The 22,174-nt window shown below is 36.8% G+C and overlaps 1 protein-coding gene across 2 annotated transcripts; it reads right to left on the bottom strand.

The window, feature by feature from the left end:
• Window positions 1-317: 317 nt before the first annotated feature.
• On the bottom strand, window positions 318-21,969 carry Ptip (PAX transcription activation domain interacting protein). 2 transcript variants are annotated; one of them, XM_068767597.1, is made up of 16 exons: window positions 21,784-21,969; window positions 19,086-21,701; window positions 18,000-18,167; window positions 15,052-15,156; window positions 14,841-14,919; window positions 12,538-12,698; window positions 11,893-11,992; window positions 6,871-6,997; window positions 6,284-6,380; window positions 5,672-5,860; window positions 4,888-5,034; window positions 4,228-4,440; window positions 3,684-3,836; window positions 3,129-3,207; window positions 1,952-2,180; window positions 318-1,553 (listed from the first exon to the last, which is right to left on the bottom strand). In XM_068767597.1, the coding sequence occupies exons 1-16, from the start codon at window positions 21,877-21,879 to the stop codon at window positions 989-991; spliced, it is 5,124 nt and encodes a 1,707-aa protein (XP_068623698.1). In that variant the 5' UTR covers window positions 21,880-21,969; the 3' UTR covers window positions 318-988. The 2 variants fall into 2 exon arrangements, with proteins under 2 accessions (XP_068623698.1, XP_068623699.1); XM_068767598.1 differs by having other exon boundaries at window positions 15,052-15,153.
• Between the last annotated feature and the right edge of the window lie 205 nt (window positions 21,970-22,174).

Below are 22,174 nucleotides of genomic sequence, written 5' to 3'. Positions count from 1 at the left end.
GAAATTCCGACGAAAGCTAAAGTTATATTTGGTATGCAAGCACGTTGCAGAAAAGAGGTTGAGCTTTTCGTTGAAAATTGAAAAGTAACTCGGAAAACTCATAATTGAAAAAAATATTACATGAAGCAACATAATTATTTATTTAAACTATAAATTGTAATTTATCAATCATTAAACCGTTTTTTATAACTAGGAACAGTCTCAAAATATTACAAGTTTCCTTTCAAATACACCGGAACAGAATCCCAGCAGCTATTATTAGAAGGAATCCACATTAAGCGAACAAATATTCATTTCCTTAAAAAAAAAACAAGATGTCATCTATGAACATTTATATATTTATATTTTCTTATTAGATATTTACAAAATCATGGTTTGGACCACATAGTAATTGTTAGCTCTTATCTCAAAGTCAAATAAAATATATCCAAAATTAGTATAAACATTAAGTGCATTTTGTGCACAATCTGTATGCTTAGAAAAATACATATTGCAAGAACACCGACATGGGTCAATAGTTATAGAATCTTAATATAAATGCAATATTAAATACAGAATGGTTCAAATAAAATCTTTAAGGAAAATTTTAGAATATTAAAAGATATAAACATAATTCTTTTTACATTAAATGAAAATAATATTAGAAGATATATCAATTAGGAACAAATTAACATGAATAAATTGCATTAAAATTAATAATTCTGGGTAAAGATACATCAAATAAGTAATTTTTGGGAAGTGATTACTTCTAGGACATATCACACGTTTGACAAGGTATTCTCATCGTTCTTTACGTGTGTGTGTTTTAACTCAACCATCCCGGAACCGCGAGCATTGAGCCACGAAACTTCCCAATACAAACATGACATACAAAAGTTGAGAGAATGTCAATGAATATATCAACATTTAAAATATTAAAATTCCAATTTAAGACAATTTTCATTGCCCTGTATTATTCAATCCCATTAGAAGACTGTCCTTCAAGAATTCAATCAATTTTCACGAGGAATTCTTCAACTTGCAACTTCTGGCGCATAACCGCCGATAGCACCACCTCCGTACTACAGACCACGTTCAGCGTCTTCTCGGACTGCAGGAGGTAGTACACAAGGTGCAGATCGTTAGGTACAGTGAGCACTAAATAACTGTATGGTTTCTGGGTGTGCATCTCCTGTATGGAGACGAAGGAGCGTCGATTCTTTTCAACCTTGCCGCCGCACAGCTCGATCATTTCAGTCAAGGAGGCTCTGTTCGGTTTCACGCACGGGGTCATGAAGAACGTGATTCCCTCGAAGAGTTTCTTCCTCTGCTCCCCACACAGCAGCACTTCGGCCACGTCGCATTTGAACATCTTGTTGAAGGCCTCGTCCCGGAGTCCGTACTTTGCCTCGTCCGTGAACTTGTTGAGACGCTGACTCTCGAGTATCCACTCGGGCGTGAGAAGATGTTTCACAGTGATCAGACAGCTGACCAACTTGCATGTGCGCACCAGTTTCTCCATTATGAGGTGCGTCGCTTCCGCAGCCGACGTTACGACGAGGCCTCCGAGTTGACTGCAAATTAATTAAATCCTTAATAATTGCATAGCAAAATTATAGGAAGTAGAAGCGCTTCTAGCGGGTACAACATTATATACTTCTAAAGTAAAGAAATTGACTTTCCGCTGTTATAGTTATAACCTGTATTTCAACTTCAAGATTAATCTTGACATCTACCGATTTTGATACATTCATGCGTCACATACGCGTTTTGTTATAATTTACATAAATTCTTATCTACACAGATCTGTCAAAACTACTTTTTTGACACGACGTTTTTTAGTCAGACGCCACTGCGGGTGCACCGAAACCAAAGCTTGAATTCCAAGGTCTGGGGGCCTCTGGTCTAGTGCATGCATGGGACATAGCACACAAAGGCGCCAGAGTGTACGGCATGTAGGTGCAAAACTCACCGCACGACGGCGGCGAGGCGCGGCAGGTCGTGCGCGGGCACGGCGGAGAAGAGCACGCGCGGTGCCAGATGCAGCGGCGGCGGTGCGGGCGGCGGCGCAAGCGGGGTGCTCGGCTCCGGCGGCTCCAGCCGCGCGCGCTTCGCCTTGCGCGCGCCTCCGGCCGCGGCGGCCCCGCGCTTCGCACGCTCGTGGGACTCTTGCGTTATGTTTATCGGCATCTTCCACGCATCTAAACATAATACGTATTTGTATAATATGTACGAAACGTATTTAACTCAATCACCACCATCATACCAGCCGGTAAACGCCCACTGCAAAATAAAGGGCTCTTCAAAAGATAACTGCTATGTCCAGTTCTGCACTGCCCGCATCCAGGAACTAGCGGCGACCTTGACTCTATATAGTCGGTCCACTTAGAGGGAGGCCTCACCCACGTCACTCGTGTACGACGTGACCTGCCCGTTACCACTACAGATGAACAATTCTGTAGTCTACGCCGGTCACCTCGGTTTCTATGGAACTGCTCATTTATTACTTGATCTCGCAGCAAGCATCCGAGCATGGCCATTTCCATTGCACTCGAGACTACTTTTGAACCTTCCTATAAATCCTTAAATCATAATTATCTTCATATCTCGTGATATGGAGACCTTTGCAGACAGCAAAATTTCTTTAAAACTAAAGTCTTGAAATTTCTGTAAATTACGAATGTACGTGTGTTTATGTGATAATTTATGATTCGTTTGCATCATGAATGTAGTTAAACGCCGAATGTATTTCCATCTAGGAACTGTCTTATCACAATATCTCTGAAATAAAAAAATATGGCTTACTGACTTGAAATTTAATAAGAACATGCCTTTAGCCGAGCAGAGGTTAGCCAAGGATTTTATGATATTTTAACCGTAAGAAGGTTGACAGAGCATTGATGAAAAAAAATGTGTTTTTTGAAACATATGTGCAACATTTGGTCACAATATTTTTGGATTTTAAAAATACCAAAGAATGGGCGACACGAGGCCGACGAAGGATATCTGATTTATAATGTAATTATAAACTGTTTATAAGTTAAAGCCAACATATTTAAAGTGATTACAGAAATCTAGGTATGTTTCAAAGTTGTATGGAGATATGAATAAGATAGTTTTAAGATAGACCTATTACTATAGATACTTACTCATCAAATGCGACACGAGGCTGTAGTCGATACGGAACGGGCTCGCCAAGTTAAACTGCTGGTACTTGGCATTTTCAATCTGTGAAAGTAATATACATTAAGTTTCTTTTAAAAATAAATTAGGTGGACGATAACTTCCCAAATTGATTAAGTTTATTGGTATAAATATCCAGTTAATTAAATGGCACTTCTCTATTTTTTCATCATTCATCTTCTAGTATCCTTTTCATGATATATACAAGTGATTGTTATAAATGGTCACAATTGGACAATATATATATATATATATATGTATATATATATATATATATATACATCTATACATATATATTATATATATATATATATATATATATATATATATATATATATATATATATATATATATATACGTATATTCATTAAACTCAATCAGTTTGTGCATATTACATTGTTAATGTCGTTGGAAGATACTGAACCGCCCTATCCAACCCATCCTTTTGGAGATCTGTGGGGGAGGTTAATGTCTTGCAAAGCTGTTTTGGAAACTAGATGATGACGATGCATGGGAATAACCTGCGAGAGCGCGCTCATGTTGCCGAGCAGCAGATCGGTCAGCCAGGCGGCGCTGACGACGGGCACGCCCCAGTCGCGAGCGCGTCGATACTTGCTGCCCTCCGCCCGCTTGCACACCAGCACAGTGTTGTCGCGCGACATATACGGCGTCAGCTGCAACAAGCACATACAATCGCACTTTATACACGCTGACATATTTCTGAGGGGATTGCGTAAACTATTTTAATCCGAGGTTCTCGGGGAAGCTTCCTCATCAGGGACAAGGAATTGAACACTAGAGTCCATTTACATTGACTAGGAAGAAAATCATAATTACCGGCCAATCGAGACATTTTTTGTTAGAAAATCAAATGAGTAATCAGTTGTAGGCATACTGCGGAACGCAATGGCTAATTAGAAATCACTTCATTAGTTATGTGGGGCCTCGGAATATGCTCTCAATGTATTTTAATATGAACGAAATTGTACAAGTGATCAATCCTACAGTATGAAGTATTAATGAGTAGAAATCAAAAATAATTGGTGTGTGGAGTGGCGGGGCGACCTTGGCGCCGAGCAGGTCGATGCAGCAAGCGAGCCGGCGACGCTCGTCGCGGCGCCAGCCGGTGAGCGCAGCGCGGTGGTGCCGCGCGGGGCGGTCGCGCGGCGCGTGCATGGCGGGCAGGTGCAGCGCCTGCCACGGTGGCGCCACGCCGCGTCGCTCCATCGCGTCTGACAGCCAGTACGCAGTCACGCACCGCTTCGCGTCGCGCAGCGCCTACAAAACGTTACCAACCGATAACATATAGAATAGCAACCAAGCCCTACCAGCCTAATTACTCCACGAAGCATCCTCTTACAGCATCTTAATTTGGTGAAATAACTAAAAGCTCCAAGATTCCTGGAGGAGTTTCTGCACAAAGTTATTCATTAGGAGGTTAACCAGTTCACAACCACATTCCTAGATAGAGGCACACTGCAACGCACAGGCCTCTACCTCTTGAGTCCAAATATTCCTTTGCCGTCTCGAGAACCTTTCGGCGCCCACGGCCTTCGGTTGCACAAGCGATGTGCCCCGCCCGCTACCACTTCAGACAAGTCAAGTAAGTAATTACTTACCTTAGTCGGTAATCTTAGTTCTTTCTATGGATAACCTCAATTCGCAGCAAAACTTCGTGCATAGTTATCTCTATCGCTTTTTGTGTTCTTATAAAGATCAGCGTACCTGCATAACGACGCCATGTCGTTGTGTCTCACAGAGGACGTGCGTGACGCGTGCGCAATAGTTGGGCTCTACCTCGCCGCCGCGCCGCTGGATCGCCTCCGACCACTTGGCCACGCGCTCCGCCCCCATAGACTGCTGATACTCCACCTTCCATCGGGAATAAAAGCTACAGTGAGTTTTATTCGAATGGCTTTTACAGCTGCGTCGGACTCAGGGCATGCGGATCCGAAACCCGCGAGCTAACATATAAAAACATAGGAAGACGCCTGTAGTTTTTTACTAACTAATTGATATCTATTCGCTTGTTGGTAAAAGCGCATACTTCTTCCCCGACGAACTTTAGTTGATGTTAATGTCATAGTTGGAATACAATAACTTGTCTTGACCTTAAAAAAAATCGATCCCCAGGGAAGATTACTGAAAGTTTGTATTCCGTCAAACATACCGTTATAATTATAATACATTTAGTTATTTTTATTACAATTTTTTAAAGATTACATTTAAATTATATTTCCTATGGCAATGGCTGTCATAGACGTACCAATCAATGTATCTCATGTTACTTGCAAAAATTTGACGTCAATAGCAACACCACATATGTTCCAACCGACGATTCAGTTGCAGAATGTTCAGAGTAGAGTTCAGAGCAGAATGTTATTTTCTAAAAATCTCAATGTTGGAAATGGTTAGAAAAATAATATAGGATATCGAATTACTAAATTAATCTAAAAACACCATCGAGTATATTATACATATGTGTTTGATTTTTTGAACGTTTACTTACAATGTGGAAGACACAGCCCAACAGGAAGAGATCGGGCGGCAGCTTGAGATTCGGATTGTGCCCGTAGAATTGAGCGCGAGGAGGTACAGCCCGCACGCCACCGGCACCGCCCACACCCACGCTGCCAGCCACGCCCACGCTCACACCGCTTGCGTACACTTTGCTACCCACTACACCTGGACCAGCAGCCTACCGAAACATTAACATTTCTTACTTCTGCTGCGACATTAACTGTGATTCAAATTGTGAAGACGTTTACCGGCTCGTGGTCGCCACTCGAGAACCTTTCGGCCCCAACAACCAACGATGTGCCCAGTCTACTGCCACTACTGATGAGCAATTCTTAAAGCTACGTCGGTGCATCGAAACTCCGAGCAAAGCTTTTCAGGTGCTCTTCTACTCTTCAGGTGATCCTGAGCCTTCTTATAAAGCCCACCGTAAGCGATCACGTCTCGCATCTATGTCATCACAGCCCACAAGTAATATATTTTTTTTTATATTTACATTATTATTTTCATAGGTCTTGTTGTCTTTCATTGTACTGAAATTTCTTGATTGTGTATATAATAGTTGGTCCGCCATACATATATAAGTTATAGAGACGGGACCCACCGGTGTGGGGACTTGATGCGGATGATGAGCAGCGCCCAGCAACAGTCGAGCTGGTGCGCGCACACTGCCAGCTGCTGCATGCGCCGCCGTCATGAGCCTGACAAAGAGTAAACAAAAATTAATAAAAAATCTTTTTATCTTCTAATGTTTTTCCTTATTGTAAAAGTACTATCGTACTTAACTAGTTGCAAGCATGGCATATTAATGTCTAGTTTTGTGGGCACTGAAATTACTAAGATAAGGCTTGATAATGACTCTACAAAGAGCTTATCTGGTTATTAACAATAGCCCACAACTAAATATCCTTGACTCTTGTAAGTATGTAGATTCATGATTACTTACAAGTTAGAGCTAGCATCAAAAAGGTGAATACATAACTATTTTTGACAGGAGAAAGCTTTAAAGCGCTTACGCCCATTTCTTATCATGTCTACAAAGTTATCAGTGAAATATATTAAATCAATCTATTTTTTTTAGTGGAACGCAAAAACAAGACAATAGAAGATGAATAAATTCAATATGTAACAATCCGAATTTTGAAAATGCTTATTATCAGCAAACTCGTATATGTATTATAAAATAAATACCTGAGTGTTCCCGCTGCCGAGGGCTCATGGTCGGGGGGAGGGACGCCTGCCTGCAGGCGTATGCTGAGCATGTTGGCCAACGCTGTCTTCGTCTTAGGGTTCACCAGCAGCGTATTAGCGGCTGCACCTTTTACAACCACATAATTATTACTTTCTTCCTTCTGTTTAATTATTCTAAGTGATGTAATTAATAGGCTTTATACTTAATTACTTATTTATTTAACAGAATAATACACATTAGCAAAACCTTTTATAGCAGAGAGGGCGGCAAGGACGTTTAACAAAACAGTCAAACGTCATGACGTAGTGAGAAGTTGAGAACGCGGCAATTTCAAATTACTACAACACTCTCTCCAAATTACAGCGTTCCTCATTGTAAAGTGAAACAAATAATAGTAACTAACAAAAACAATAGGTTAAGTTACTTTATACATACATAGTATTACTAAACAAAGTATTACAGAATCAAGTTTTATAAGTACAGTTACATTTTCCTAATACCTAATTTACTTCTTAGATATTTAAATTTACTTTTACATAAGGGTTTAGTAAATATATCAGCCCTTTGTTCATTACTACTTATATACTTTAGATCAATATCTGTACTTTCATATTTCTCTTTAACAAACTTGTATTTAATATCTATGTGTTTACATCGTTTATGATAATTTTCATTTTTTATGACAGATATTGCACTTTGATTATATATGTTAAGTGTTACAGAATCCTGATTATATTCATCTATATCTAACAAAAGTCTCTTTAACCAAATAACTTCCTTTGTAGCACTACAGGCAGCCATAAACTCTGCTTCAGTTGTAGATAGTGCTATCGTTTGCTGATGTTGACTGGCCCAAGTAACAGCAGCACCATTCTTAATGAATACATATCCTGTCATTGATCTTCTTGTTTCAGCATCATTAGCGTAGTCAGAATCACAATAACCTTCTAGTGTATTATTTTGTGAAGGTGTATAGTACAGACCATAATCACTAGTTTCTTTGAGGTACTTCATTATTCGTTTTACGGCATTCCAGTGAGTACTATCATAACCATCCAGATATCGGCTGACTAAGCTAACCGCAAACATTATGTCAGGCCTGCTGACTATAGCTAGATGCATCAAGGAGCCCACAGCTTCTCTATATGGAATGTTTCTATCTAGCTCCGATGTATTCTTTTCTAATTTGATACCTGTCTCTACTGGTGTACTGTTCCCATTGACATTAGTCATACTAAATTTATTCAGCAATTTTTGTATATATGTGGTCTGATGTAGAAATATGTAGTTTTCTCCTTTCTCAATTTCTAGGCCAACAAAGTTTTTAGGTTCACATACTTTTATTTCAAAATTTACTTTTAAATCATCAATAACTTTGTTTAACACACTTTTATCTTTGGAAATTATTAGTCCATCATCCACATACAGTATTAGGTACACCTTACTACCATTTAACTGACCAATATAGATACACTTGTCTGAGTGACTATTGGTGAAACCAAATTTCTTTAAAACAGAATCAAATGTTTGATTCCAGCACCTGGGTGCTTGTTTTAACCCATATAATGACCTTTTAAGTTTACAAACATGCCCTTCAGGTACATCTAAACCATCTGGTGGATTCATATAGATATCTTCAGTTATGGATCCATAGAGAAAAGCAGTTTTAATATCAAACTGTATCATTTGCAAGTTATCCTGACACCCTTTAGAAAGCAAAACTCTTACAGAGTCATACCTGACAGTTGGTGAGAATGTTTCTGTGTAATCAACCTGGTGTTTCTGTGAGCAGCCCATGGCACATAACCTTGATTTATACAGTAGTCCCGATGGTGTATCTTTCACTTTGAAAACCTACTTACAGCCAATAGTTCTCACTCTATCTGGCTTTTTCACCAACTCCCATGTTTCATTCTTACTGTGTGCTTGCACCTCTTCTTCTATAGACTTTTTCCACTTATCTTTATCCACTGATGACAGAGCCTCTCGGTAAGTTATTGGAGTATCATTTTCTTCGTGTTCTCCACCTTGACAGAGGTAAGTATTAGTTTCATATTTACTATTTCTATTTCTAAGTGTTATATTACTAGGTCCACTAATATTTATTTCTTTTTCAGGTACATATGCAGGATCATCATCGGAGAAGAATGTTTCTTCTTCATCATTATCGGATAATGTTACAGATGAGTTATTTAACTCTCTTGTGCTTTGATTTGTTAGCTCAACAGATTCATCAATGTTCTTTGTTTCATCAGCACATATTTTAACATTATTATTATTTTCTGTTAGCGGAACCATACAATATTTTCTTTGTACAGAATTTTCCAGAAATACAACATCTCTACTGATAAGAATTTTTCTTGTTTTAGTATCTAATAGTCTGTAACCTTTAGTGACTTCTGAGTAGCCAATAAATATCATTTTTCTTGCCTTAGGATCCAGTTTTTGACGTTTAGCATCAGGAACATGAACCATGACTTCACATCCAAAGATTCTAAGGTGCTTCAAATTTGGCTTCTTCCCGGACCATAACTCCTCAGGTGTAGCTTATGAAATGGATCTTGTTGGACAGCGGTTCGTTATGTACGCAGCTGTCGCCACTGCTTCAGCCCAGTAGTGTTTCTGTAAATTAGCATTAAGCAACATACAGCGAGCTCTCTCCATCAATGTACGGTTCATACGTTCCGCTAACCCATTTTGTTGTGGGGTATATGGATTAGAAGTTTCATGTATAATGCCACAATTTTGCATGTATTCAATAAACTCGTTACTTAGATACTCTCTTCCATTATCAGTTCTTAATTTCTTTATTTTGCATTCAAGTTGATTTTCCACAAATGCTTTAAAGTCTTTAAATTTATTAAATACTTCAGACTTGTTTTTAAGTAAATAAATAAATACTTTCCTGGTATAGTCATCCACAAATGTGAGGAAATATTGCGCTCCTCCAACTGATTTCACCTCCAGTGGCCCACAGATATCGGAATGTATAAGTTCTAGAGCCTTCTTAGCACGAGAACCTTCCTTAGGAAACGGCAGCCGGGACTGTTTTCCTTCTTGACAAAATTCACATATCATATCCAGCTTATTGTCAGTAAGCTTGACACCTTCTGCACATTTGGAGAGTTTGTTCAGATCAGTCATATTGAGATGAGCCATCCTTTGATGCCATAAGTAGCTGTCACTTTCCTTTGTATCACATGCATATGCTTGTGCACTACTTAAGTTCAGACGATACATGTTATTCACTAATTCACAAGCTACTACTTCTTTTTGAGATTTGTTGAATATTTTACAGCCATTGTTACTAAACTGTACAGAACATTCTTTCTTTATCAGCTGACTCACGGAGAGAAGATTGCTTGCTAACTCAGGCACATACAACACATTGGTTAATTGTATGGTTTGTGTTTGTCCTACACTATTACATATAGGCAGATCTATTTTTCCACAGCTCTTCACTTTAAGCATTTTATCATCAGCAATACGGATGCTTGTAATTGGAGGTGATGATTCATCGTATAGCCAGTCCTGCCTCATTGTCATATGCATGGACGCTCCTGAATCAACAAACCAGCTCTTACTGTCATTTGCTGCACTGGATGCCGAGAACACAGCGACATATCCAGTTTCTTTGCCTTGGTCCTTTTTCTTTGTTTTGCAATTTTTACTTATGTGACCATAACGGTTGCATTTGAAACAACGGGGACCTTTATTAAACTTCGGAGAACTATCAGAGTCCTTTTGTTTATATTTACTTGACTTACTTGCATACAATGCTACTGACTCGGAGCTCTTTATTTCTTGTAAGAGCTTAGTCTTTACAGAGTCTGCTGTAATCGGCACACCAGAACTTTCGAGGGCCATAATCATTGGCTTGTAGACTTCGGGTAATCCAGCAAGGAGTAATGTACCCAGCCATTGATGTCAAATGATATGTTTCGAAGTTTATGTGCTGCACTCATTATTCTGTTAACGTAATCTTCAACATTTTGACAATTTTCTAACGTCGTTGTAATCATATCTCTCAATAAGCCCACGCGTCTTGTCAACCCTTTGTCGTCAAAAGCTTTTTGTAAATTGGTCCACACTTCTTTTGCCGTTTTTGCCTCTTGTATATGTATGTAATTCACTGAGTCAACCAACAATATAATTTTTGCCTTTGCTTTCAGGTCGAGCTTTAAATCAACAGGTTCGCCATTATTTTCGATACAGCACCAGAGGTCTTCATGTTGTAAATACGTCATCACGGCAAATCTCCATGTATTGTAATTATCTCGACCACTTAACTTTTCGATAAGAGTCATTGTATTTGAAGACATTTTGTATAAAAAATATTTTTCTACACAAACCACGCGGCTTTAGGTTATGTCGTGTCAGTTTTAATGACCGGCGACTTTGTATATCGTTATTTCACTGATATTACTTCTCACTGATACTTATTACAAACAGATTACGTTCTGGGCCCATAACCTGATGTAATTAATAGGCTTTATACTTAATTACTTATTTATTTAACAGAATAATACACATTAGCAAAACCTTTTATAGCAGAGAGGGCGGCAAGGACGTTTAACAAAACAGTCAAACGTCATGACGTAGTGAGAAGTTGAGAACGCGGCAATTTCAAATTACTACAACACTAAGATTACTTCTTGATCAACAAAGATGTACTTGAACCGACAAAACAATAAAAAATAAGCTATTGTTAATGTTCCTACATACATCTTCATCATTTCTGTCGTAAGAAGTCCACAGCTGGACTATAGGCCTCCCCCACAACTGTAGATTTTTTGATTTTTGAAATCATCCACGGATGAAAAATATCAAAGTCCAACCACACACCGCTTGACCTTTTATTAAAAATGAATGTATCTAGTAAATAATCGACATAGCTTAGAGTATTCGCAAATTAAAATAGCAGTGGGCAGACCACATAGCGCGCAGAACAGACGGTCGCCGGGGCCTTTAGCTTCTGGATGATAATGAATAAATCAAATAAAGAGGGTTCATTCTCTTACTTTGCTGGTGGTCACCAGGCGCCGGAGTCAGTAGCGCTGCGTCCACAGGCTGTTCCGCCAACGTGCCTGCGCCCACCACGTGCTGTGTCACAGGTCCTACCTGCATTTACCAATTCATTAAACATTTTATTCATTAAACTATATGCAAACGTTGCATGCTATAGAATAATATTCATTCATTCAGGCTGTCAAACTATTGCTTTTATACCTTCGACGAACTGAGAGCATGAAAATCTAAAATTCACAAGCTAAAACGATGAATGTTATTAAACACTATTTTAGGAACAATAATGAATAACATTAATTGTCGATGTTTTCAAACAAAATCACAAAATATTTTATCTTTCTTTTAGTTAAGATAAAGTTAAAGTAAAGAGAAGATAAAGTTTTTGGCTTTCTTTGGCATTAAAAAATATTTTTCCCAAGTTAGCTTTAAACACTATGACAGATTTTACTTAAGAATAGAGCAAAGCACTATAAATAAATTAAAAACAATCCTTCGGAGGGTTCTAAGATAGGTTAAAAAGTTTTTTTTTTTAAATATCATTAATATGTTTGAAAACTTTTAGAAAGTGGTCATTGATATTCATGAAACATTTAGGGCATTTTTTTGTTGTGCCATGCAAAAGTTTTCCTAGCAAGCACCTGCTTGACAGCAGCGTGGTGATGAGCCACGTGCTCTCGTTGGGCTTGCAACTGTTGCAGGCGCTGATACTGCTGCTGCCGCTGTAGTTGCTGGAGCTGGGTTTCTACCGCAGCGCCGCCCGTGCCCGCGCCCACCGGACTCGCCACAGGCGCACCCCCCACTGCAAACATATTAAGTACAATATAATTTATTTGGCACATTTATGAACAATGGTAGTCGTGTTTCTTAAAACATTTGAGATATTAAAAGTATTTTTGGATTGGTAAGTTAAAACAGAAATTATGTAAACTGATATAAGAAATGTAATATCTGTAAAATTCAGTGAGTGAAGGCGACCAAAATGAGGTGAGATTTGAACGGAACAAAAAATAAAGAGATATGAAAGAGTACGTGAGGAATACAAGAAGAATAATTGATATACAGATGGAATAAAAATGAGGATGTAAATAATAAAATTCTGTGAAGAAATTACTAGAGTATCAGAAGAGGCGCCCAAAAACGGAGGCTGCTAAAAAAAAAACCGATCCTGTTGTAAATCTGGAGGAGAAACATATCTAGCAGTAGAAATGATGATGTGCAATATTGTTTAACACTTAATAGAGCAAAGAAAAGTCGTCAAGGTTAACAATAATGTCAACTAATGAACTGAAAATTCAATAACCAGTATCCAAGAAATTTCATTTTATTAAAAAGTTCCTCAGCTAGTATCACGTGATCGCTCATAAAGCTAAAATATTAGGATTTAAAATGTCGGTGTTTCAGACTTAACGCATGATATGACGATGAGCCACAAAACCTATATTTTAGTAAATTTTGAACGAATAAATGAAGCCATTTATTACCGAATTATAAAAATACATCTACAGCAATGTTAATAGTGTTTAGTGTTTCCTTAATGTTAATTAGTATTTTTGGTAATTTTTTTTTATTTGCATCATCCTTGGGCGTAGGCCTCCTCCATTGTATTTCTTGAATCCCTGTCTTTTTCCTTGTTCACCCAGTCCCTATCAGCGATTTCCGTAATATCATCTCTCCGTGTTTAATATGACAAACCAATTTTAATTTGCCAATTGAACCTTTGTATTTTGTTGGCACAGAGTCCACCTTATATCTTTACAGCGCGCGACGTGCTCAGCCCATCGTCACTTAAGGCCTAAAAACTCATCTGATCTTCTGGGCTCTTCTTATCTCGAGTATGATCCTCTCCTTCGATTTATGTGTGGTTTTTAAACTCTATCTATCAGTAAAATTCCATGTAGCCGAACATGGACTCCATAGAGTTAGTTATTCAAATCTAATTATTAACTTCAGAAACAATATATTTAGGTATTACAAAAATTACTTGTATAAACAATGTTTTGTTTATCGTCTCCGGATATTATGATTTCACTTTTGAACCATTACGCCGCTACCAAAATAGAGTTTATTTGTGTACATATATAAAGCATCGTATATTACTTCAGCTTACAGATTTTGAAATGGCTGCCTTTGGTATTTTAAGTGTGTACTTAACAATATTTTATTTGTGAATCCACCATTTAGTCGCCATTGCTACAAATGTTTAAATTATATTTAGACGCATAATGATTAAAATTACGTAAACGAACTTACAATCTGATTCCTCCAAATCCATCACTTTTACTGACTGTTCAAAACTGTGAATAACACTTTATTATACGTGACATTCGTAAAGTGATACACCTACTCCAGAACTCTCGGAAAGGCACTTGTTGCAATCTGTATTAGAAGATATACTAAACCGTTTCGACGCTGACTTAGAACGAGGCAGCTTTGAATTTCTAATATCCGAACAGTCGTCACCACATAACTATGTATGAAGCATAATATCAATACCAAAACCCATAAGTCGAACATTCATTGGGAACGCTTACGTTTTATACATTTTCAAATGATTTTAATACGTCGTTTTTTATCCAAGAGACGTAGTTTTATCTGCGTTAGTAGGTTCCCTTTTATTACGCATTTTACCTGATAAAAATGTTAAAACTGAACAAAAAACGATCGTATATTTACTTTTTTATTTTGCTGCACTATAGTCAAAATTATAATTTCGGCCGTTAGATGTCCATTGGTGTACATTTAGAAGTGGATTGTGGAGGAGGTCACGACTCATAAAAAGTTGTAGAGCCCTAAGTTGTACACTGCTTGGCATAGGCTTCCAAAATTTCCAATAGTACCGGTTAAAAGAAGCTTGCATGTAGCATCTTCGGACCACCTTAACAAAGACGTCCGTTGTCCTTTCTATTCTATTACAATATTCTATTACAATAGGAACTCTCACCAGGCGATTGCGGAGGTTGTGTTGGTGCCGGAGCTGGAATAGTAGCTGTACGAGCTCCTTGCTGTTGCAGCCATTGCACCTGGAATAATTTTAATAACAATTTATGAGGGTAGTCAGAAATTATCATATTTTATTGTACGTTTCTTTCGTAGACAGTTTTGAAATGTTTTCATTAGATTAATCAAGTGTCTTTTTTCAGTTAAATACTTACTTGCTGTTGTTGGGTTAAGCCAGGCGGCAGCTGACTGCGTATAAAGGTAACGCTCTGTGGGGCAGGGGACGGCGGGGTTCCCGCACCGGCTACGGCACCAGGCTGCTGTCGACAAGGAAACTGAGTTATGTTCAAATCATAAATACTACTAACATTATAAAGTTATTAAGGTTAGTTAATTTCACGGTTATAAAGGAGTGATTGATCTTAACAAACTTTATGTGAATTGTTATAAAGTTGTTACGTACGCCGGTTCATCTGAATTTAAATAGTATTTTTCAAAATATAATTTATTCTCACATAAACGATTTTAAACACACAAAGACGTCAAATTAAAGATCTATAAAGTTACCTGGATAAACCTCGAGTAAAGATTTTTAATAAGACTGGTTGGAAGCCTGTATCCGACGACTTTAACAGTCATTTATACACCTAAAGTTTAAATGTGAATCTTTATTTCTTTATTCATTTCGTTTCCATGTCTGATTTTATCAGAAATACGGGTGCCATGTACGTTGTGTGACTGTTATAACTGTTATAAAAAGCATTTTTGTTTTACAAAAAAAATCAGAAATACGTAAATTGGAGGGAGACAAATATATATATTTACTTGTGCGAGTGAAAAGGCCAATTACGCCTACTTTTGTGTAGGCACCTTTAGTTAATTTATCTGTTAGTAGTTAACACGCTCTGTTTATTGTAGCTCTGCCACAACCGCGTGTAAGATATGCGAGCGACTGGACGGGTGGGAGTATAGGCCACACCGTTCCACACAGCTTCATCTTCGAGCTCCGAAAACCGGAAGTTAAAAGTGCGTAAACTGCGCAATGTTTTGAAAAAAAAGTATGATAGGGCAGATAGTGACTACCTGCAGTAAATTATTTTACAGTAATTTACACGATCTGTTAAAATTCGAATTAGTAATAATTTTTTAAGGTTTTACAAGAAGCACTATTTTGATCCACTATCAAGCCATAACATGATATAGGGATTTTTTAAGTGTCATTAACGTTAATAAAAAGTGAAAAAAATAAAATAAAAACAGAAACTTGATTAATGAAAATATCAAAAATGTTATGTACACTTTGTAATTAATTTTCTGAAGCTACCTGCCTAATAATTTTATTTACCCCCGACGTCAATTTTCGTTAGTATGCCTGGGATACGCAACAAAAAGATTTTATACTACCTACCGATTTATAGGACCTTTATAACAATGAAAGCAAGAGGCAGTAGACTTATTAGATGCGCAAGAAAAAAAAATATTCCATTTAATAAAGAATGAAAAAGCAAAGCCTGCTGGTGAAATGTTTTTATATTGATGTCTATGTTAAGTGACTGTTCCATGAATACAAAAAAAAATGAAATAAATATATCGTTATAACTATTCGCCACAATAATATTAATAAATGTCAATTTGCTTTGTAATTTGTCTATTAATAATCATAGCATTTAGTAGAGGTTTAAAAACATTTTGGAACTATTTTATTACAACATAATTTTTCAACTATGAACAAGTACATCCCTTGGAGAGTTGTTAGTTAAACAACAATAATAAATTAAAGAATCATAACTTATTTAAAAATTATTTTATTAAAATGTAATAATAATAATTAAAAAATGTAAGTGATGATCAATTCAGTTATTATTCGATTGGGGACAGTTATTACTTGACTTGGAACAATTAGTACTTGACTCAGCCAAATTATTACTTGACTCGTTACTGCTCGTTAGTTTCTTTAATTTCTGAAGAAAAAAAAAAACAGAAAGTGTCAGTTTCAATGAATACAATACGAAGGCACCTGTAAATTACTGCACGATTACTCCAAAATTATTTAAAAAAATACTAATTTTATTTGGCATAATACATACACAGCTTGTTTGTAATAAAATTATTTCCATGTACAAACCAATTTATTATAAACAAATTAGGTCAAAAAAGAAAATCGTTTACTGAAATCATCTAGAAAAGTGTAAGTATATTAATGTGACGTAAATCAGAATGTCGTTGTTTGATTTATACTAAATTACACTCAAACGAATTATATTAGTTTATACTGGCTGTACACTGCATTTGAATTAACACATCAAATATAATACGTATATACTAATTAGGTAATTAGGTTTATATATATATATATATATATACTAATAAGATTATAGAACTAATTTATGCAAAATAATCTGGTGAAACACAACAGGGCAATAATTTCTTTTTGAAATGCTTTCGAGATTGGAGAAAAGTTTGACGGTCGCCTTTCAAAAAGCTGTGGCGTGAATAAAGAATATCCGACATGCCTAATACTAAGCCAAGCACTATATCTGTTGGTGAACCACTTAGTATTTGTAGAATATATTGTATACCCATTGTTTTATCTATTGAACTAACAAGTTTTGAAAAATAATACTGACGTTCATAGCTAGTGTGCTCTAAAATATTATAGAGCTGTCTATACTGCTTAGTTTATTTTTCTTTATTACTGATTTTTTTTTTGGGAGGAATCATCAATGCTTGTTAAATTAAAGATATACAAGATATACATACTAAAAAAGGTGTTCTTATAGCAAATTATAATTTGATGATAATCAAAAATTTAACAGATTTCACAATTTGTAAATTGTCATATGTGTAAAATCAACTACATCTCAAGATTAACCATAAATTGCTGAGGATGAACAATTATAACAGGCCATCAGTATAGATTATAATAATTTATATCATGGATGTACACTGACAACAAAATTACCCCTGCCTCAAGAATGTTAAAGTATCCAGATAGATATTAATAATCGTTGACATTTCAGGCTAGAGGCATGCAGTGGGCATGGCATAGACCTCCTTTACAGATATCTATGGTGGGAGATAACATGATTGCCACGCTTGGCAGGCGTTTTGGCGATTAGTAAATATCAACTTCAATCAACCAAAGTCGGTAGAAGTTAGGCACCTGCTGTTGTGCTAGTGCTGCAGCCCTCTGGATGGACAGTTGGCGTCTCTTCTGCAGTTGTGCCACAAACATTGCTCGCTGTTTGGGATCCATTTGCTGGAGTTGGGCATGAGTCTGAGCATCCAAGTGGATGAGCTGCCTTCCACCTCCACCAGCCGTCCATGACACCTGGCCAATAATATATTTTATTTTTTGAAAAATGTATTGAATTTCATAGTTAATAAATAAATTTTGACAAAATTAGTCATGGATAAATAATTTTGAAGAGCTAGTTTTACTTGCTAATTTATTTAACTATTTTATTATAAGAAAAAAATAAATATAACAGAATTGAGCCAATTAATATTAAGGTTTAGTATTGATAGGAAAAATATATTGTATTAATCATTTTATATTCTAAATAGTAACACTAAACATTTACTTAATACTACCATACAAAAATCTTATTGTATTTAGAATATAAGTAATAAGACAAATTAAATTTACTTTACTGATATTTTAATTACCTAACTAAGTATTTATTCATAAATGATATTTGCTTACTACACATATCGTCGCCATTTTCGCCCCGTAAATAACTATAAGTGAAAATTAAAATAGGGATATAATTCAAAGCTTTTCTTCAATTCAATGTAATAGGAGACCTAAACTTTTTTTTCACTGTGGGGTTATGTGTTTAAATATGAAAGTTTCGTTTAAATGTCACTAGAAACAAATTTATTGAAAAGAAGTTGATATATTGATTACTGTTCTTTTTTTGTCAAAGAGTTATTATGGTGGTCCAGTTTAAAGATATAGGTAACAATATTGTCTCAAGTCATGAGAAATGCTTGCAAAAAACAGCATCTAACAAGGCTTGTAAACCATGTTTTGGAGCATACCCTTACTTTACAATAAAATGCAAAGTCACATAAAAGAACTTGAATTTTATTTCTGTTAGTTTTATTACATTTCCCTTTAAAATTCTTATATAAACATTTATGTCATATTTGTAAGCATTTTTAAATGACCATTAGAAAAGCTCAACATATTATGCAAGTAGAAGTAGAATTTGTTGTATCAAATAAATCCAAATTGACTACTTACCCTTGGACCTACAGCTCCTGGTTGTCCTATTTGTTGCCTTTGTAAGTACTGTTGCTGCTGCCATGATACATTTTGACCACCTTGAACTATTTGTTGACCTCCCGGCGAAACAATCTGTTGACCGCCACTATGAGTGATGATCTGTTGTATGCTACCACCGGCAGTTAACTGAGATCCTGGCTGAGGTGACTGAGGAACCTGTGATAAGACTTGTTGACCTTGTCCCACGGTTTGCCCAATAATTTGCTGCCCAGACTGTGTCACAATTTGTTGTGATGTTTGAGCAATTACAACTTGATGCTGTTGCCCTTGTTGTGTGATGACATGTTGCCCACCTTGAGACAATACTTGCTGACCTCCTTGGCTAATTATTTGCTGGCCACCTTGGTTAACTAACTGACCTCCTTGGTGTACAATCTGACTTTGTGATACAATCTGTTGGCTCCCTTGTAAAGTCACCTGTTGATTACCATGCACCAGTATCTGCTGCTGTCCTGTGTGCTGATTTATCAAAACTTGTTGTGGAGCTTGTACTAATTGTTGCTGACCAGCACCATTAAGCAACTGCTGTTTTTGCACTAATATTTGATGGTGAGTTTGACTTATTGTTTGACCTTGAGATCCAATAGATTGTTGCAGTAATTGCTGGGATGCTTGTTGGATTGTGTGCTGTGGGCTTAATTGTGCTTGCTGGTTATTTATTAGGGATTGTTGCTGAGTTTGCATTATTTGCTGCTGAAGTATAACCTGGTTTTGAGGGTTACGATTTGGCACTAAAGGACTTCTTATTATTTGATGTTGGCCTTGAACATTTTGCACCATTTGTATGTTTTGTTGTCGCCATGTTCCCTGAACAGGAACACTACCTCCTTGCTGATTTGTTAAGCCTTGTTGAACAGACTGAATTTGTTGGCTGATAACATTTTGTTGACCAGGGTTGTTGACAAGTTGATTCAGTTGGACACTCTGGCCACTTTGGCCTTGAGATGAAGTAACTAAGCCTTGTTGATTCACTATACCCATATTGATATTTTGCTGCTGATTAGTCAATGACTGTACTGTCTGTTGTTGAATTAAATTTTGATTTTGCGCAGAGAGCTGTTGTCCCGAGTTAATAAGCTGCTGCTGATTAATAACTTGAGTTTGCCCAAGGTTTTGGTTAAGTTTAGCATTCTGCAAACTCTGCTGTAGATTTTGTGTGGACTGTGCAAGTTGTTGAGCAATGTTTTGAACTGCACTTTGTTGACTTAAACTCAAACTTTGCTTCATGGCCAGATTTTGCTGGTTTAACTGTGCCTGTTGCAAATTATTAGCACTTTGACTCAGCATCTGGCTTATGTTCTCAATTTGCTGCTGGGCCGAACTCATTGATGTATTTGAAGGCTGGTTAATGTTTTGATTTTGCTGAATATGATGCTGATTAGTTTGAATATGCTGTATTTGATTTGAAATGTTTTGATTCATCTGCGACACAGAAACATTAGATTGTTGGAATCCCTGTTGCTTTTGCTGAAGCATTTGCATTCTTAGTTGATGTTGTTGCAACAATTTTTGTTGTTGTATCTGTATAGCCGATAAGCCATGTGGTGTCTGTTGTTGTTGCTGATGTTGTTGTTGTTGTTGTTGTTGCTGCTGCTGCTGTTGTTGTTGATGCTGGAGTTGTTTCTGCTGCTGCTGTTGTTGTTGTTGATGTTGCTGGTTTTGATATGCCTGTTGCTGCACACTCATATGTTGGTTTTGCATGTTAATTCCTGCCTGTGATACTATAGTGTTCTGGCCAAATTTTTGCATTAACTGTACATTACCTTGACTACTTTGAATTTGAAGATTTTGAGTCACTAAGCCTTGGGGTATAGATTTACTTATAATACCAGAAGTAGACATGGCTGTCGTATAACCCATTGAGCTGACTACAGCACTGGTTACGGCTGATGTGCTCGCTGATGAAGGAGAATGGTTCCATGGCATTCTCTGCTTGAGTTTATCCAAAAGAGCTTGAGTACTATCATCTTTATTTTCTGTCATATTCTGGGTAGGCACTTCATTCTTTGCTATACCTTCTTCAAAGTCAAAACCAGTTATGGCACTGATCCGATCCATTGATTTGGGTGGAGGCTGAGGTATGATTAGTAGTTTAGGATGGAATACTTCTGCAACTGCCTGTATCCTCGCTCTTAGACTCTCTAAAACCCAATCTGGGGTTACAATTTTAACCCGACTAGGGGGCAATGTTAGGGCTATACTATACTTCTTGCCTGTTGCAGCACCACAAATAAGATGAGTGCACTGAGAGTCAAAATTTAATTTGACCTTCCCCCCATGATATGTTAGAAGCGCAAACAATGCTTTACAATCGGATGGACTCACCTTGGATATACAGGCAACAACATTAGAAAATATTTTATTCTTTGTTGGACTATACGGCTTTGGATTAGCCAACTTTTTCAAACGGGCACACGCGAGAACCCAGCTCTCGGTTACAGCGGGGATCTGGTAGATATCCTGCGCGTCGTCGAGGTCCGTATCAGCGGCATTTTGTCCACAAATTAAATGCGTGACATAGTCCGAAAAATATTTAGTATTTTCTGCGCCGCCTGATTGCAGCAAGAGCATAATCTGTAAATACAACGTCGCGACTAGAAACATCCAATGTCAATGTACAAATAACAATAAAAATAAAAAAAGATTAAAAACAAACCCTTTCAGAGACATCGCCAGAGAGGTAATATTTAACATCCTTAAATATAAGCTCTTGCAAACTCAAAGAATCTAGATCGTCAACAATCGTTACCATTTTCTGTTTTAACAGACAATACAAAATTAAGCTTTAAATAAACATTTTTATTGTAAAATCCTAATAGCGCCGAAAACTGAAACTTTATACGACGACGTCCATGTTTAATGTTGCCATTTTTGTTTTATTTTTTATCTGGGCCACAGATTAGCAAACTAAATCTGTAATAATTTTTAATGAGAGTACTTTTTTAAATAATATATATATATAATATTAATTAGCAATCATAAATTGCAATACAAAAGAATTAATTATTAATATCCTAAAGCATATATTTCAATGACAATAAAATTTT

The sequence above is a fragment of the Battus philenor genome, unplaced genomic scaffold (genome assembly GCF_028537555.1).
Source record: "Battus philenor isolate CCGP_79_NKW_IND1 unplaced genomic scaffold, ilBatPhil1.0.hap1 SCAF_23, whole genome shotgun sequence".
In the NCBI taxonomy this organism is placed as follows: Eukaryota; Metazoa; Arthropoda; class Insecta; order Lepidoptera; family Papilionidae; genus Battus; species Battus philenor.
Note: the sequence above shows the minus strand (reverse complement) of the source record. Positions and strands in the feature narration are given on the sequence as shown.

Excerpts from the sequence above, each read along its gene's own strand:
- Ptip (XM_068767597.1), bottom strand. The coding sequence starts at position 21,879 with ATGGTAACGATTGTTGACGATCTAGATTCTTTGAGTTTGCAAGAGCTT. Across the intron at positions 12,699-14,840 it reads ACAACCTCCGCAATCGCCTG|TGGGGGGTGCGCCTGTGGCG; the intron begins GTGAGAGTTCCT and ends ATATGTTTGCAG. Across the intron at positions 6,998-11,892 it reads GCCTGGTGACCACCAGCAAA|GTGCAGCCGCTAATACGCTG; the intron begins GTAAGAGAATGA and ends TGGTTGTAAAAG.